The sequence below is a fragment of the Epinephelus fuscoguttatus genome, linkage group LG1, assembly GCF_011397635.1.
Source record: "Epinephelus fuscoguttatus linkage group LG1, E.fuscoguttatus.final_Chr_v1".
Lineage (NCBI taxonomy): Eukaryota > Metazoa > Chordata > Actinopteri > Perciformes > Serranidae > Epinephelus > Epinephelus fuscoguttatus.
In genome coordinates, this window is record NC_064752.1 from 44,077,254 (window position 1) to 44,094,869 (window position 17,616).

At 47.2% G+C, this 17,616-nt stretch overlaps 1 protein-coding gene across 1 annotated transcript; it reads right to left on the minus strand.

Moving 5' to 3' along the window:
- Positions 1-246: 246 nt before the first annotated feature.
- On the minus strand, positions 247-4,381 carry LOC125889068 (uncharacterized). The gene is made up of 3 exons (XM_049576728.1): positions 3,629-4,381; positions 1,438-1,549; positions 247-1,337 (listed from the first exon to the last, which is right to left on the minus strand). Exons 1-3 carry the CDS (start codon positions 4,379-4,381, stop codon positions 247-249), a joined length of 1,956 nt encoding a protein of 651 aa, XP_049432685.1.
- Positions 4,382-17,616: the final 13,235 nt, after the last annotated feature.

Consider the following 17,616-nt stretch of genomic DNA (forward strand, 5'->3'; position numbering starts at 1 on the left):
AGGGGCCTGACACTGCGCTGCACGTCATTCAAAAAACCATCACCTCTTCCTCGCTACGAATGAGCAAGGAGGGTGGTCTGGTGAGACACTCACTCATGCTACTCAGAGAACCGGGGTTACGCAAGTAACCTAAAGTTCTCTTTCATAGCATTCGTTTCGTGTCTCACATTGGGAAAATACTGACTCCCGGATTGCTGGGCAGATGTTGTCAGAGTGTCAAGACTAACCGCCCTGAAATAAGCCACACTAGGGCTTGGCCAAACCAAGCACTGAATGGGCCAGAGAAGAGGCTGTAACATCAAGCTTGTAGAACCTGATGAAGGTGTGTGGAGAGGCCCAGCTTGCTGCGGCACAAATTTCCTGAATGGGGACCCCTCTGAAAAGGGCCCAGGACGTGGAGAGACCCCTGGTAGAATGAGCACGCAGACCCTCTGGTGCTTGCGCCCCTTTGGCGCTATAAGCTAAAGCAATAGCCCCCACAATCCAGTGAGAAAGCCGCTGCTTAGAGACTGGCTTCCCCACCTGATTCTTTGCCCAAGACACAAAAAGCTGGTCACTTTTTCTACAGCCTTCAGTTCTGTCCATGTAGATGCGCAAGGCCCGCACTGGGCACAGCATGTGTAGCCGCCGATGCTCATCTGAGGAGAAAGGCGGGGGATAGAAGGATACAAGGTCAATAGGGGAACATGACCCCAACACCTTAGGCATAAACGCTGGGTTAGGCTGTAAGGTCACCCTTGTATTTCCTGCAGAGAACTTTGTACATTCTTCATGTACTGAAAGAGCGTGAATCTCACCCACGCGTTTAGCTGAGGCCAGAGACAGTAATAACACTGTCTTTAAAGCCACCATTTTCAAGTCCACCTGATCTAGTGGTTCAAAAGGTGGGGCTGAAAGGGCATCCAGCACCATGGGGAGGTCCCAGGACGGTGCTAATGGTTTAGAAACAGGAAGCTTGCGACGTGCACCCTTCATAAAGCGGCAGACCAGGGGATGCTGTCCCACAGTTTTCCCCCCAAAGCCGATATGGCAGGCCGAAATGGCTGCCAAATACACCTTAATAGTGGAAAAGGCCATCCTTTTGTCCACCATGTCCTGTAGGAAAGCCAAGATCACCACTACAGAACACTGAAAGGGAATTTCTTGTGTGTTTGAGCACCATTTCTCAAAGATCGACCATTTGCTCTCATAAAGGGACCTCGTTGAGGGAGCCCTAGCACTCTGAATAGTCTCAATCACGCCTGGGGGAAGGCCTCCAGACTGTAGATTGAGCCATTCACGGGCCAAGCCCACAGGGCCAGCCTCTCTGGGTGGGGATGAAATATTTCCCCGTGCCCCTGCGACAGCAGATCCCTGCGTATTGGCAAGGGAGCTGTTCTATCTCCGCTAACCAGTGCTTTGTTGGCCAGTAGGGAGCTATGAGAATCATCGACAGACCTTCCTCCCTCACCCTGGCTAGGGTGGGGGAAATCAATGCTATCGGGGGGAATGCATACAAGAGAATCCGAGGCCACTGATGAGCCAGCGCGTCCACCCCCAGTGGTGCACTCTGATCGCACAGTGAGAAAAACAGAGGACACTGGGTGTTCTCCTGTGTTGCAAAGAGGCCCACGGCTGGCCGGCCATAACGCTCCCAAACCAGACTCACTACGTCTGGGTGAAGTCTCCATTCTGCGTAAAGAGGGTTTCCCCTGGACAGCAGATCTGCTCCATGGTTCAATGTCCCCGGCACATGGGTGGCTTTCAGGGACAGAAAATGTCTGCTGCACCAGACTATCAGTCTGTGTGCCAGTGTGTGTAACTGAAGGGATCTCAGGCCCCCCTGCCTGTTGATATATGCCACCACCGTGGTGTTGTCCGTCCGGACTAACACATGATGTCCCCTCAGAAGAGGGAAGAAGTGTTTCAGTGACAGGTGAACAGCCAGCAGTTCTAAGTAATTTATGTGGGATGAGCACATGTGAGGATCCCAGGTCCCGTTTATTGCTCTCCCTTCGAACACGCCTCCCCAGCCTGATAGAGAGGCGTCTGTTGTGACCACTTTTCTGCGCTGAACAACCCCCATAGGCACTCCCTGGGTCAAGAAGCCTGCGCTCTTCCAAGGGGCCAGTGCTGCTGTACAGTTCACCGAGACTCTCACCCTGTGAGAGCCATGATGGTGTGGGTCTAACCTGTGTGAGGCCACCCAGCGCTGCACTCCTTTCATGTGCAAGCATCCCATGGGAACCGCCACCAGGGATGATGCCATCAGCCCTAACAACCTTTGGCAAAGCCTGAGAGACACAAACTTCCCCCTGTGAAAAAGGGCTAAACAGTCTCTGAGTGCCTGCACTCTTTCTCCAGTCAGCCTGACTCTGGCCTGAGCTGAGTCTATAAACAGGCCTATAAAGGAGATGTTCTGAGAAGGCAGAAGAACACTCTTTTCCAGATTTATTTTGAAACCCAGATCCACCAGGTGTTCTGTGAGTAACCTTGTGTGATCTGCTGCCTCCTGGCGGGAAGATGCCGCAATAAGCCAGTCGTTGATGTACGTGGCTACTCGGATCCCCCGCCTCCTGAGCGGTCCCACAGCTACCTCTGTGCATTTCACAAATACTCTCAGGCTTAGTGAGAGACCAAAGGGGAGAACTAGATACTCGTAGCATGTCCCCTGAAAGGAAAATCTGAGATATTTCCTGTGAGGTGGGTATATTGGGATGTGAAAATATGCATCCTTGAGATCGATTGAAGTGAACCAATCGCCCGGACGCAGAAAACGCAGCAGGGACACGTGCGTTAACATCCTGAACTTGTATTTCCTGAGGTGCTTGTTTAGATCTCTGAGATCTAAAATCGCACGCATGCCGCGCCCCCCCCTTCTTGGCGACCAGGAAATATCTTGAATAAAACCCGCTCCGAGTGTGTTCGGGAGGAATTATACTTATTGCTCTTTTCTCTAGCAGGGAGGAAATCTCCTCTCTTAGGAAGAGAGCGGCTTCGCCTAGGGCTTGAGACTGGGTTATTCCCCTGAATTGTGGAGGTGTTACGGCAAACTGCAGCCTGTATCCCCTGTTTAATGTTCTCAAAACCCACTCTGAGTCTGTGCATTTTGACCAGCTCTCTGCTCTCAGTGTCAGCGGGCTGACAGGCTCGTCTGTCACAACCGGAGTAAGCGCTCCCTCTCGTGGCACTGGGGCGCAGTACCGCTCTGTTGGTACTGCGCATGCGCCCGCCGTGCCGTTCACCGCACGGTCGTTTATTGAGAGAGAGATCACTCCCTCCGTAAAATGTGTGACCAAACTGTTTTTCAACAATGGATTTATTTTGTTTTTCATTGTTTTTAACTGCACCCTCGGCACTCGGCCTGGATGCGACAGTTGGGACAATTTTAATGTTTTGCAACAATGAGAAGTGCTTGTGAGACATGTTTGGGACCCGCTGGGGGTTTCCACCTGCTGCACACTGTCTCTGCTTCTCTTCACAGGGCGCTGGGCCGGGTCGATCATCCCGTTGTCCATGCGCTGAACAGAACTGGGCTCTGTGGCGATGCTCGTGAACGGAGCTGCTGGGGCGAGCGCAGCCGGGGGGAACAGGGCTGTCTCGCTGGCCGCATCTGGAACTATCAGGCCTGCCGTTTCCTCCTCCTTACCCCGTGGGTAAAGGTGGGGGGTGGCCGGTCGGGCAGAGTCCCCTCTTGGGATGAAGATTTCTTCTGCCACGGACCCTTTGGAGCCTGTGCTCTTGGCGGAGCCTGAGGAGCTGCCTGGGATTTAGGCAGCTTGGGAATTTTGAAGGTGGGAGGAGGCCGTGCCACAGCCTGGGCAAAGGTTTGACGGTGAGCCGGGAGGGTGGCGGTGGGTGCCCTTCTCCGCAGACACAGCTTCAGGGCTTTGTCTTCCCTTTTTCTCTCCTCGCACCTCTTTTGCATGGACGTGACCGCTGCGCCAAAGAGGCCCTTGGGTGATATGGGGGTGTCGAGGAGATCTTCCTTCTCCTTGGCTGACAGTGTGGTGAAAATAAGCCAGCGGGCTCTCTCCTGTAGCACCATCAACCCCATGGCTCTGCCCTGTGACTGGATGGCCACCTTGTGGAGGTGAAGGCAGTGGTCAGTGATCACACACATTTCCTCCCACAACATGGGGTCAGGTGAAGCCGTCATCTCCTCCTCCAGCTCGGCTTGATACGCCATAAGAAGGGAGGTGGCGTTCAGGGCTCGCGCCGACAGTGCAGCTGCCTTGTACGCCTTGTCTGTCAGGCTGGACTGGAAACGATCCGCTCTGGATGGGAGTGCGGGCCCCAGTGATGACAGGGATGCTTTCGGGTGGAGGTGAGCCGCCACCACGGGCTCCACTGGAGGGATGTTGCGGAGACCGTGGCTCTCCATCCCCTCACAGTCAAGCATGGAACTGCCCGCCACAGGATGCTTCTCTCTGTATGGCTTGTCGCGCCAGGAGACAGCAAGTTCTTCCAGCAACTCTGGGAAGATAGGCAGGAGTTGTTTCCCTGTTCTCTTCACTTTTGGCAACTTTTTCCCGTCGTAGCGGGACCGCGTCACCTCAGCTTGGACTTCGGGCCACTGGATGTTGAGCTTGGTAGGCGCCGCTTGCACACGTCCTGCAAGTCCAAATCCACAGCGGGGGAAGACGAGCCGTCTCCCGCCACAGCTGTCATTGAGGGTTGGAGTTTTGCAACCCGGCCCGACAGTCCCAGTGAAGAATCATCGTCGTCATCCTCGTCGGTCATGAGGAGTTCCGACCCACCATCCGAGTCATCCTCCGCCCTCTCCACCAGAAAATTGAGCGGGCCGGCCGTGAGGCCGGGTCCGTCTAATTCCTGGGAAAACGGGCCGGTGAGGCTGAGCTGGCTGCCCCAGCTAGGACCAGCTTCGGGCTCTGGAGCCGTTGCCACAGCCATATCCATTAGCTCCGAAGCCTCAGATGTGGAAGTCAAGACCGGGTCGCTGCCGGACAGATTCGTCTGACGAGCCAGGCGGCGACAGAGCACTTTGAGGGAGAAGCGTTCACAGTGTGTGCATTCTTCCGTGGACTCAAAGGCGGCTTGGGCATGTTTCAGGCCGAGACACATCACACACATCGGGTGAGTATCTCCGCTCGAAATCTTATTCCCGCAAGGGTAGGCTCACACCTGCGTTTTCTCCTCTGCTTTAGTGGAAGCATTAGCGTTAGCCATAGTCACTAGCAGGGTTTGTCAGCTGCGAAGCCAGCGAGATTTGTTAGCTGTGAAGCTATGCTGTATGATATGCAACTGCTAGCCTGGTGTGGTTAGGAGAAGCGGGCACCGGATGAAATACAGCGGGAGTGTTGCGACTCCATTGTGCGTTAGCCGGGTGAGGCTAGCGCTAGTGTGATTAAGTATTGCTACTTGTGTGGTATTGCTACTGCAGGGTTGAGTGTTGCCACTCGGTTATGCTAGCTGTCGAAGTATTGCTACTTTCCACAGATAGCGATAGCTCTCGGATAACTGCCTCGTGAACAAAGCGCCCGGCGACCGAGTTTTCGCTCGTGTCTGCGGACAGTTAAGCTAGGTCACGGAGAAACAGTCAGCTCGAGAGAGGTTGGAACTTCTGCTCGTAGCGAGAAGAGGTTTTTGAATGACGTGCAGCGCGGTGTCAGGCCCCTTTATAGGGGGAGGGTCTCCACCCATCCTGACACTGACGTGCTTAGTTCCAGCCAATCCTGGCTGGCGTAATGTAAAAGGAGCTTCTGACGAGGTCACGCCGAGGGCGTTCTCAATGTGAGACACGAAACGAATGCTATGAAAGAGAACATGGTTGTTATACTGCAACTGAAGAAAAAGTAATTTACCGAAGTGTTTGCTTTATTTCATTAGAAATGGGTGGTGGCTTGATTCATATTGCTTTTCTTACTTTTCAGTGTATGTACACAGACACTCAGTCCTTGTAATACCTTGAAATGATATTTAGGAGCCATAACTTCAAAAGAGTGATGCATCTTCTGTCAGTTTCAAAAGCTGCATTCTACTTATACCATATCATTCATTTGAGCTGAACATCTTTATAGTTTTGAACAGGACCTCCGGTATTTGACTCAAGTAGCTTGGGGAAAAAAAAAGGTGTGCCAAAGTCAGTAGGCTACACCTGTTATTTCAGTGTCCCAGGGGCATTAATCAACATTGCATCTTCTGTTGCTATGTAAATAAGTATTGAATTGGATCCAACATTGGCAGATATGCAACATTTAAGCATTCAAATTAGGACTGGTACTAAAAAAAAATCCTGAATATATAAATATGTTTATCACTGTCATCATCATCATCATCATCATCAATGTGACCATCACCAATGTGCTAGAACACTTAATTTGGCAAAAATAAAACAAAACAAACAAACACACACACATACACACACACACACAAGCAAACAAACAAAATAACGAACCAAAAAAAAAAAAAAAAAAAATCTGTATGTGAATGAAGAGTCTTAGGGTTTGAGGGGTATAAAACCCACATTGCAAGTGATGGTTTGCCTCCTGCCTTAAAAACCAATCTGCCTCTGTTTCAATCAGTAATGTGTGTTCTTCCTCTGCACCCATCTCCTGTGGAGTACCACAAGGCTCCATATTAGGTCATTTTTTATTTTCCTTATATATGCTTCCTTATGCGTCTATTTTGAGAAAATATAATATCTCCACTATTATGCTGACGACACCCTGCTGTACCTCCCACCCAAACCTTGTGAACCATGCAGTGTTAACTCCATTTGAAATTGCACTGAGGACGTACAATTGTGGATGGCAAAAAACTTCCTCCAACTGAATCAGAATAAAACAGAGCACATAATCTTTGGCCCAGCAGTTAGATCTCTGGTTTAATATTTAATAAATCACTAGCTTCGACCTTCTTTGATCACTTGCAAAATTAAAACCATACTGCCCCTAAAGATTCCGAGACTTTTGCCCACATATTTATTTCCTCTTGCCTGGATTACTGCCAAGGAATCAGTCAGTTACCAGTGAAGAAAAGAATTGATATTAAAATTCTTCTTCTTATTATTATTTTTTAAAGCACTCAATGGACTGGCACCGGGGTATGTTTCTGAAAAGCTAATGTGCTATTCCACCTCCTGACCCCTAAGATCTGGTGACCCGTCACTGTTTTCCGTTCCACGCACCCAGTTAAAAACCAAGGGTGATTGAGATTTTGACATTGTTGGCCCTAAAGTATGGAATAGACTAGGGCTGTGCAATTGCCTCTAAATTTCATATTGTGGATTGTCATTACTCTAGATTACCAATACACAATTAACTCGCCAAAGGGGGGGAGTTATGTCCTTGGCACGTGGGGGGTTACAGCCTTGGCACGTGTCTTACGTTGATCACTACCATGTTATTTTAATATTTTGCATCACATGCAAAAGTGACCGACACCACAGAGCTGACAAGCCGGAGACGTGTTGCTCCTCCTCACTTCAAGTCACTGTCATTAACTTTTAACCTGCAAAGGTGGCAGTGCCGCAACATTGTAGGAATTTATGAAAACCCTTGTGAACATTTCAATAGTTACACATTAAAACAATATTTATTTGCAATTACTCTATTGAACGATCCCTAAGCATGAGCAAATGGGCTGTGTCACTTCGGATCAAAGAGATGCGCCCTGTCACTGTCAGCGCTTCTCTGACAGTCATGTATTTCCCAAAAAAACATTTCTTAATGCACGGTAGAACGCCGTTTTGTTTGTTTGTTTTTTTTTCAAAATCGCCTTGATATCCAGCAAATCGCCTGGCAACCCTCCAATCACCAACATATGATTTGATCGCTCATCATCCCAGGCCTAGAATAGACTCCTACTAACAATTAGATCTTCGCCCTCCATTGTTAGTTTTAAAATCTGTCCAAAGACCCCTCTCTTCTCTTTAGCCTATAGATGTCATTATGACAACATGCCTGTCCACATTGTTTTTTCCCCTGCCTTTTAGTGCGCATGCATCCGCGCATGCAGCCTGTTGCAGTTGCTCCTGCTTGTTTTCTCAATTTTCTTACTTTTTTTGCTTTATTAAGTTTGGTATTTGTGCTTGCTTTTTTGTGATTGTCATTTTGAAACTGCGCCCTCTCAAAACATGCTGACTGAGAGAGTTGTGCTTGTTTTCCTCACTCTGGAATTACTTATTTCATTCGGACCGGGCACCATTACACAACAACTTCATGGCCGCATTGTTTACTGCAGAGATCAGCTGATCGCACTGAGGGCAGCCGGTTTGGCGGCCGGAACATCGGAGATACCAGCTGAACTGTGGAGGAAAACACACAGAGGATGCAGGGGAGGAAGTAAACAGCAGCGGAAAAAAGCAGGGTTGAGACAACGGAGGCTTATGGAGAAGAGAAGATATAAGCTGTGTCTACCCTCTCTCATCATGGGCAACGTGAGGTCACTGGCAAATAAAATGGACGAGCTGACAGCGGTCGCCAGGAGTCAGAAGGAGTACCGGGAATGTAGTCTGATGTGCTTCACTGAGACATTCCCGACAACAACGTCTCCATCAGCGGTTTTCAGACTGTTTGGGCCGACAGGGACTGCACCGAGAGCGGTAAGCGCAAAGGAGGGGGGCTTGCCGTTCTAGTAAATAACCGCTGGTGCAGTCCTGACCATATTTCTATTACGTAACTGTTGCCCGGACATTGAACTGTTTGCTGTTGGACTCAGGCCGTATTATTTGCCCAGGGAGTTTTCGCATGCCATTATTGTAACTGTTTACATCCCCCCCTCTGCCAACCTGACGTCGGCATGTGACGTCATTCACTCCACCATAGCCCGCCTGCAGAATAAACACCCGAGTGCCTTCATAGCTATCTCGGGTGACTTCAATCATGTCACCATGGCAACAGCATTGCCCACATTTACACAGTATGTGAGCTGCCCTACCAGAGAGGAGAGGACACTGGACTTGCTGTATGCAAACGCCAAAGATGCATACAGCTGCTCCCCCCTCTGGGTAGATCAGACCACAACCTGGTGCACCTCAACCACTGCTATGTACCACTAGTCAAGAGCCAGCCTGCGACCACGAGGACAGTGAGGAGATGGTCGGAGGAGACTTATGAAACACTGCAGGGCTGTTTTGGTGCGACAGACTGGCAGGCACTCTATGATCCACATGGGGAGGACATCGACGGGCTCACAGAATGCATCACGGACTACATCAGCTTCTGTGTGGACTCCACTGTCCCAGCCAGGATGGTCCATTGTTACCCAAATAACAAACCGTGGGTAACAAAGGACATCAAAGTCATCCTCAACTCAAAGAAGAGGGCGTTCAGAACTGGTAACAGGGAGGAGGTGAGAACAATACAGGGGGAGCTGAAGATGAAGATCAGGGAGGCTAAGGAGAGGTACAGGAGGAAGCTGGAGAGGAAACTCCAGCAGAACAACATGAGAGAGGTCTGGAGTGGAATGAGGACCATCACTGGCTTCAGGACCAACATCCACAGAGGAGTTGAAGGCAGCGTGGACAGGGCCAATGAACTGAATCTGTTTTTTAACAGATTTGACACTACTGGCCCTGCCCATCCCCCCCCCCGACTCTTCTGCTGTCTGTCTTGGTCAACCATCTCCCACTCCGCCCTCTCACACCTCAACACCCTCCTGCTTGACCCCCCTCCTCCTCCTCCTCACACCTCCTCCCCCTGTGGCCAGACTGACTGCACTCTCCATCATGAGGACTACACCCCTCCCCCATGTGTTGTCACCTCCACAGTGTGCTTCACTGCTGACCATGTGAGAAGACAGCTGATGAGACTCCACTCAAATAAGGCTGCAGGCCCTGATGGTGTCAGCCCCAGGGTGCTCAAAGCCTGTGCCCCCCAGCTATGTGGAGTACTTCAGCATGTCTTCAACATGAGCCTGAGTCTCCAGAGGGTCCCCTTGCTGTGGAAGACATCCTGCCTCGTTCCTGTGCCAAAGACGTCGCGTCCCAGTGGCTCCAAGGACTACAGACCCGTGGCATTGACCTCCCACATCATGAAGACCCTGGAGAGGCTCATCTTGGAGCAGTTACGGCCCATGGTCAGGCCACTTTTGGGCCCCCTCCAGTTCGCCTATCAGCCCCGACTTGGAGTTGAGGACGCCATCATCTACCTGCTCAACCGTGTCTACGCCCATTTGGATAAGCCGGCAAGCACTGTGAGAGTCATGTTTTTTGACTTCTCTAGTGTGTTCAACACCATACGTCCAGCTTTACTGGGTGACAAGCTGACAGCAATGCAGGTGGATGCCCCCCTGGTGTCCTGGATTGTATGTGCGCTTGCAACGCTGTGTGTCAGACAGAATGGGCAGCAATACCGGGGCCCCGCGGGGGACTGTCCTCTCTCCCTTCGTCTTCACCCTCTACACCACGGACTTCAGCTATTGCACTGAGACCTGCCATCTTCAGAAGTTTTCTGATGACTCTGCTATAGTTGGATGTATCAGCAAGGGTGATGAGGATGAGTACAGGGCTGTTGTGGATAACTTTGTCACATGGTGTGAGCAGAACCATCTGCAGCTCAACGTGGCAAAGACAAAGGAACTGGCTGTGGATCTGAGGAGGACCAAGACACTGGTGATCCCTGTTTCCATCCAGGGGGTCAGTGTGGACATTGTAGAGGAATATAAGTACCTGGGGGTACACATTGACAATAAACTGGACTGGGCTAAGAACACTAACGCTCTCTACAGGAAGGGCCAGAGCTGTCTCTATTTTCTGAGGCGACTGAGGTCCTTCAACATCTGCCGAACTATGCTCAGAATTTTCTATTTTCTGTGGTGGCCAGTGCTATCCTCTATGCTGTTGTATGCTGGGGCAGCAGGCTGAGGGTGGTGGACACCAACAGACTCAACAAACTCATCCGCAAGGCCAGTGACGTTGTGGGAACGGAGTGTGACTCTCTGATGGTGGTGTCCGAGAGGGGGATGCTGTCTAAGCTACGAACTATCTTGGACAATGTCTCACACCCACTCCACCATGTGCTGGTCAGGCACAAGAGTACTTTCAGTGGGAGACTCATACCACCTAAATGTACCACTGAGCGCCACAGGAAATCATTCCTGCCTGTGGCCATCAAACTGTACAACTCCTCCCTCTGAGTGGCCCTGAGACTTTTTCACACACACTGCAATAATCTAATTTAACTTGTGCAATAACCCCATTCACCCAGACTGTATATATTCTTTTTGTGTAAATGATCTTGTTCAGTTTACAATATATATGTGTGTATATATATATTTATTTACGTTTATGTTTGTTAATAATTCCTGTTTATTTAACTATATATTTGTAAATACTATTGTTTAAATTTCTTATATTTTCTCGTATCTTTCCTTTCTTGCAAGGAGCACCTGTAACATAAATATTTTCCCCTCAGGGATCAATAAAGTATTTCTGATTCTGATTCTGATTTTATTTTGTTGTGTGTGCAATGCTTACTTTATCAAGATATTGAATGCTTTTATTATTTTACCTATATTATCTTATTTATTAGCATTTTTATTTGATCTGGCCTCTGTTATATCTCATCTCTTTGCGAAGCACTTTGGCCAGCGTTCAATGTTTTCATATGTGCTCTATGAATAATCTGACTTAACATTGATGGCATCGTCATTCTGTAATAATATATTAAAAGTGCAAATGAAGGAAAAAAGGGACACAATTGATTTGCTGCTCCTATTGTTTCCCTTTTTTTAATTTTCATTTTCAATAATGTGTTTCATTTGTGGAGCAACTGCCTCCACCATGCTTTAGGTGATGGAAACAGAAAGTGTAACGTTGACATGGAGAGAGTGAGTTAGGTCCGGACTTTAACTTGAGCCCCGATGTATTAAGCCTGCATCTGTTGAACATTTGGGAAATTTGTGCCCTAAAAGTCATGCTGCATTAGCTACTAGCACTTCTTGTTTGTATTGTAATCAAAAATTTAAAGAAAAAAATCACAGGATTATTATGGATACTGAAGTAAACATCTAAACAGGAAAATAATCAGCCAATATCTGAAATTACAATGAGCTTCTTTTGTTTATTATTGTGGATTAAGGTAGTTTGTCTATTCAACTGCTATGTATACAATAGATGTATTCAGATTTATGATTTAAAGAAGAAGGCTTGCAAGTTTTCACACAAAAAGCATCTATCAGGTAATATATCTCCCAGTAATAAATCATGATCAGCATGGGCGTCTGATTATGTTTTAAATTGGAGGAACTTGGAAAGATACATAATTGGCAGGGAGTCTGGAGGTGCTCTTTGGATGACCTCTTTGGAGTAATTGTAATTTAAAACTAATTTCCTGCATTTCTACACCACCTGCAATAGTGTTATGAAAACCAAGAATACATCAATTACAGTATATTGCAGGATTGGGACGGGAAATGGTTATTAGAAGAATGGCTATATCATATTAGAGATTATATTTGTAAAAACAGTATGTAGTCTTAAATGGAAGTAGGTTGCAGTCTACTCTGCAATTTTCATGGTCAAACAAGAACAAATAGATTTACAACACATCACAGTACGATTTGGATAATTAAATCTAGCTGAACAGTGTCAAACCAGAAGGTTGTTGTTCTCAGTAATCACAAGGCCATCTTCAAAGCCTAACAATGGCAACAAAGTACATTTTGGATGCATGAAATGGCCTAACAACAATTTTCCAATTCCAATACCACCTGTTTATTTTACACAAAGGTTGTAGTGGTAGCTAATCTCAATAGCACCAATGGCTGGTGTAGCTGTTATGTTATACAGTGATGAATAACTTGAAGAACTTCTAAATTAGAATGTTTTCTTACATTATCTCAAATCAAGAATTATTTTTAATGCACAACTCAGAGGGTGACTTTGCTCCTCAAGACTTAAAAGTGTGATTTTAGTCAAGGACTAGACCCAACTGTAAAACCACCCTGCTTCTCTCAGTCATCCTGTATGAGAAAATAGAGAATAATCATAATAATCAGAGTTGGACTTTACCATTAGGCCCCCAACTAAAAGGGCCCTAACAGTTATAGATCTATTATGATGTTTAGATATGTAAAATGCTAAATTATGTTAGTGTTCTAACTCACTGTACCCCGAAATAACATACAAAAGCCCTAAAAGCACTTCTATTCACCTGACAGATAAATGTTACTGGTTACATTGCAGATTTAGATTTTTACTCACAAAGTTTAACCTCTAAAATATGATGCATTATTAATCATGACACATGCATTAAATAAGAATTAAAAGCTCTGCCTTGAACAAACTTTAAGTACATTTAAATACATTGTGCTGATAAAACCTCTCCTGAATGCAGGACTTTGACTTAAACTTTTGCTCTATGCTATTACAACAAAGTAGGGGTAAAAACAAAGCAATGGTGCATTTTCCTGGGGTCCCAGGCCCCCAAATTACTAAATCCTGCATTGATAATAATGGAAGCACAGTGTAGAGCAGCTAGATGAAAGGAAAGACACGGAGCGATGCGTCTTCATAAAGAATTCCACCCAAAGTGTGACTAAAACTGAAACTAAAACATAGTCTGTAGAAGTTTAAATAAGTCACTTTCCACTGCTGTACATTTAACTGTTTCTTAAATTAGACACTTTGGTGCTGTTAAGAAAAACTCTGCTCTGGGGGGACTGCTTACATGAGATTTGCTTGTGTTTACAACAAATCCGAGATAAAGGCTATTGTCCACCTGAACTTCCTCCACAGACCTCTGGAGTGGATGCCATCGACGGAACTGTTCTAGTTCGGTATTGCCAATTCCCAGTCTGAGCAGCAAAGGCTTTCCTCATCCGTTGGCATTGCTTTGCATTTCAAACAACTACACCGCTAGGTTTCCAGTGCTTGACTCCGGTATTCTGCGGCTGGCTGAGGGTCAGGCTCGTGAGTTGCGGCAGCTGCTTCATCCAGTAGCCTGAGTTCCACGTCTGTATACTCGGGCTCGAACAAATACAGCTCAGCAAAGAAATGCTGTTCCTCCTCAATTTCAAAGTCTTCAGACATATTGGACTGTCCTTTGCTAAAAGACCGTAGTGCAAATGACCTTTTACTGTGGTTACTGTTGTTTCTCCCTGTGGTGCACGTGTCACGTGATGCAAACAGGGATGCACAGGCCTCACGGTCTTGCGCAAGCGCGCACATGGGAACGCGGTGCCCAGAGAGGCAGTTAGAGCTACAAGCTACAATGAGGCTAAAAACAGAGTTCAAATGATGTTTTTCCAAACAACTTTTTATGTCTGGGCTTCAGGACACTTCACTACGGATGACCAGTATGGAGATACTTTGTGGTTTCAATTATGTGTTTTTGGACGTTTGAATCTGGGGCACCATAAGCCTCCATTAGGTGGAGTTTTACTCACTTTCAAACTCTGTTAGTAGGCCCTAAGTGAATGCTGAACAAGCCAACATTGAACAATGCCATAATCAGTTTCTGGTGTTTCCATGCAATCGAAACCTATTTAATATTAGCTAGCTACCAGTTGATGATAGCTAACTTACAGTACTGTTAAATGCAACTTAGTTAGGCTTGTTTCAATCCCAAATTGCAAGTGACCTAACGTTATCTTAGTCATAAAACAACCAGAACATGACGCTTGCTAGAGCTTAGATTGTCTGCCCGAGCCCGGGTCGGGCCGGGACCCCCCACCCCTCTGACAGGCCCAGGCCGGGCCGATCAGATATGAGAGAAAGAGAGAGAGAGAGAGAGAGAGAGAGAGAGTCAGATATGAGAAAGAGAGAAATGGCTACAGGTTGGGGGTTGCAATTGACACATACAGAAAGGGGGGGGGGGGGGGGGGGGTAGAGATAAGTGCGAGGGACAGCAGCTTTCCATGCCTCCAAAAAATATGCCCTGTGCATTCAGTGACCTGTTGAAGTGAAAAAACAAGTACTGACGGGAACAGATGAGTGGAGTCGATGTTTAACCGGCACGGAGAACGCAAGAGAAATGCGCTGCCTGTGTGGACAGTCAACCACCTGCGAGTACACTCGCAGGACTTCCTCGGCACTAACGCGCTCGGTGTGTCCTTAACGTTAATTATAACAGCCAACTTATTGAAAAATGTTGGGTTTAAATCAGGCTTGGGCCCATAATTACAGTTAATTGGATGGGCCGGGCCAGTCCTGGACATAACGTGCACGGGCTCGGGCCAGGTCGGGCTGAATTTTTTGGGCCTGATCTAAGCTCTAATGCTTGCGGCTTTGAACAAACAGAACATCTTATTTTTACACTATCCTTCCTACTCTGAGGTTGTGAGGCTTTTCATTCTTCAGCATAGACATGAAACAATTAGCCCTGATGCTGACTCTGCCTGCAGGATCTTTGTTTGAAACTGTTGGGAATGGAGAGATAACGTTAATATTAATTTGTGTTATGAATGCAGTTCAAATAAACACAAGAAGTTTGTGCTCTAGAGAAAAGATCAACACTCAGTGAAAAACCTAAGCCCTATGATATGCTAATATGGCAAGGCTTAACTATACAAACCAATGAGCAGTGATAACTAGCATGTCTTTGGGGTCATCGGGTGGGAACCTCCTTTCACCAGTGTTTCGTCTAGTTGGTCCCACGACACCTCCAGGAGGCTAGACAGTGATCTCTAGCGTCCCAGAGACACTCCCCTAATGCCAGGTCTCACTGCTCCCCTCCCCGCACCAACCCAATAACCTCCTTTACCTTACTTACACATGGCTTTCTCAGCCCAAACAGCACTGCCACCTTCAACCAAACCCAGGCTCCATACATGCAAGCTCTAGGTAGAAGCAGGGCTGATACTACCTTTCCTAGCACATTCACCATACTCTATTTCACACGCTACATAGCATAACTACAATATAAGCTAAAGTTAAAGGAGCTAAATAAACTTACAGGATCAGCAAGCACACTCACCTTACCGCATGGCCTCAAACAAAATGGATTCAAATAGGCCACTCCCACACTTAAATACTTCCTCTTCCTGGATTTCCTCCTGAGAGGAAGTGGATCTCTCCACCTGATCTCAAGGAGTTATGTGCCCTATTTAGTAGTTCCCCCTGCTGGCCCCCAGCTGACATTATTTCTTCTCTTATAGATAAACTGGCTACATTTAATTGCTTCATCTGACATTTCCCTCACTGTCTTCCTCAAACTCTGTCCCCACACTCCGAGTTCCCCCAGGAGCGAGACAGCTGATCTTGCTATGAATCCTCTACACCCCACTTCCACTGGATAAATCCTAGTCTTCCATCCTCGCTGCTCAGCTTCTGCTCCTAAGTCTGCATATCTAAGCTTTTTTCTTTCATAGGCTTCTTCCACTGAGTCTTCCCAAGGAACTGTCAGCTCAATGAAATAAACTATCCGTTGACTCACTGACCACAACACTAAGTCAGGCCTCTGCCTGGTACAAACTATTTCCTGGGGAACAACAAGCTTTCCCCCTAAATCTACTTGCATTTCCCAATCACAAGCACCTTCTAGGCGGCCACACCCTTGCCTCCTCACTAACTTATCTCTTCTGTGTTTCTCTCCCTCACGGACAAACTGAATTACTAAACTCCTATCCTTAACACCTTCTGAATTCACCTGTCTTCGTTTCCCTTCGATGCCTGCAGCTAAACATTTCAACACCTGATTATGTCGCCATGTATATCGGCCTTGTGACAAGCTAACTTTACAGCCTGACAAAATATGCTTTAAGGTTATGGTACGTGAACACAGTGGGCATGATGGGTCCCCATTTACCCACAGTTTTAGGTTCTGGGAGGTTGGTAACACATTGTATGTAGCCCCTACCAGGAATCTAATACGACTCTCCTCCATATTCCACAGGTCCCTCCAACTAAGCTTCCTCTTCTCTACACTTTCCCAATTCAACCACTGTCCCTGCTTAGCCTGGGCCACTACCTTTGCACCCCTTAATATCTCCTCCTGTCTACATATCTGTTCCACAACCAGCTTTCTTTTATCTTTGAGACCTGCTTTATTCCATACCGGTTTGCCTGAGCCAAGCCCCGGGCCTCTCCGGCCAAACTGAACATTACCTACAATCTCTGCATGTCTAAGAGGTGCCTCTGCCTCCTGAACTGCCGATCTTGGGTTCCACTTCCTCCCCTTGGTTGGATTTGGAACCACACTTCTAACTACCATGTCCTTACTCCCAGATAACAAGAGCTCTGTCCTGACCTTGGTAGATTTAAATTCCTCTGTTAAACTAGATACTGGCAGCTGAAGTATCCCTTTTCCATACAATGCAACACTACTTAGGCACCTAGGAGCACCCAACCACTTCCTAATATAGGAGCTAACGTAAACCATACATCGTCACAACATAATTTACAAATAGCCTGTTAAGTTGTCAAATTTAACGAAGATTACGTTGTTACCTAGGCTAGCATTTGTCAGTTCAGCCAGCTAGCTAGCCTAGCCCTAGCACATTAGCAACTTACCTTCATAGTTGTCGATAAAACTGGAACAAAAAAACTTCCATCCCTTCTTCAGTTTGCTCTTCGGAGCCGAGCTAAAAGTGTGTGCAGCGTCATGCACATCACTCACTGTGAAATCAGGCAAGTCCTGGAGACAACGGGTATAAAACTTTGCCATCTTCGACCATCAAGGTCGAGAAAAGCCTTTTATGTACGTCCTGGCCGCCGTAGTATCAACTCCAGTT

Coding starts and splice junctions, on each gene's coding strand:
- LOC125889068 (XM_049576728.1), bottom strand. CDS start 4,381: ATGCTTGACTGTGAGGGGATGGAGAGCCACGGTCTCCGCAACATCCCT. Junction 1,550..3,628: donor CCCCCACCTTTACCCACGGG/GTAAGGAGGAGG, acceptor CTGTGCGATCAG/AGTGCACCACTGGGGGTGGA. Junction 1,338..1,437: donor AGCCAGGGTGAGGGAGGAAG/GTCTGTCGATGA, acceptor CTGCTGTCGCAG/GGGCACGGGGAAATATTTCA.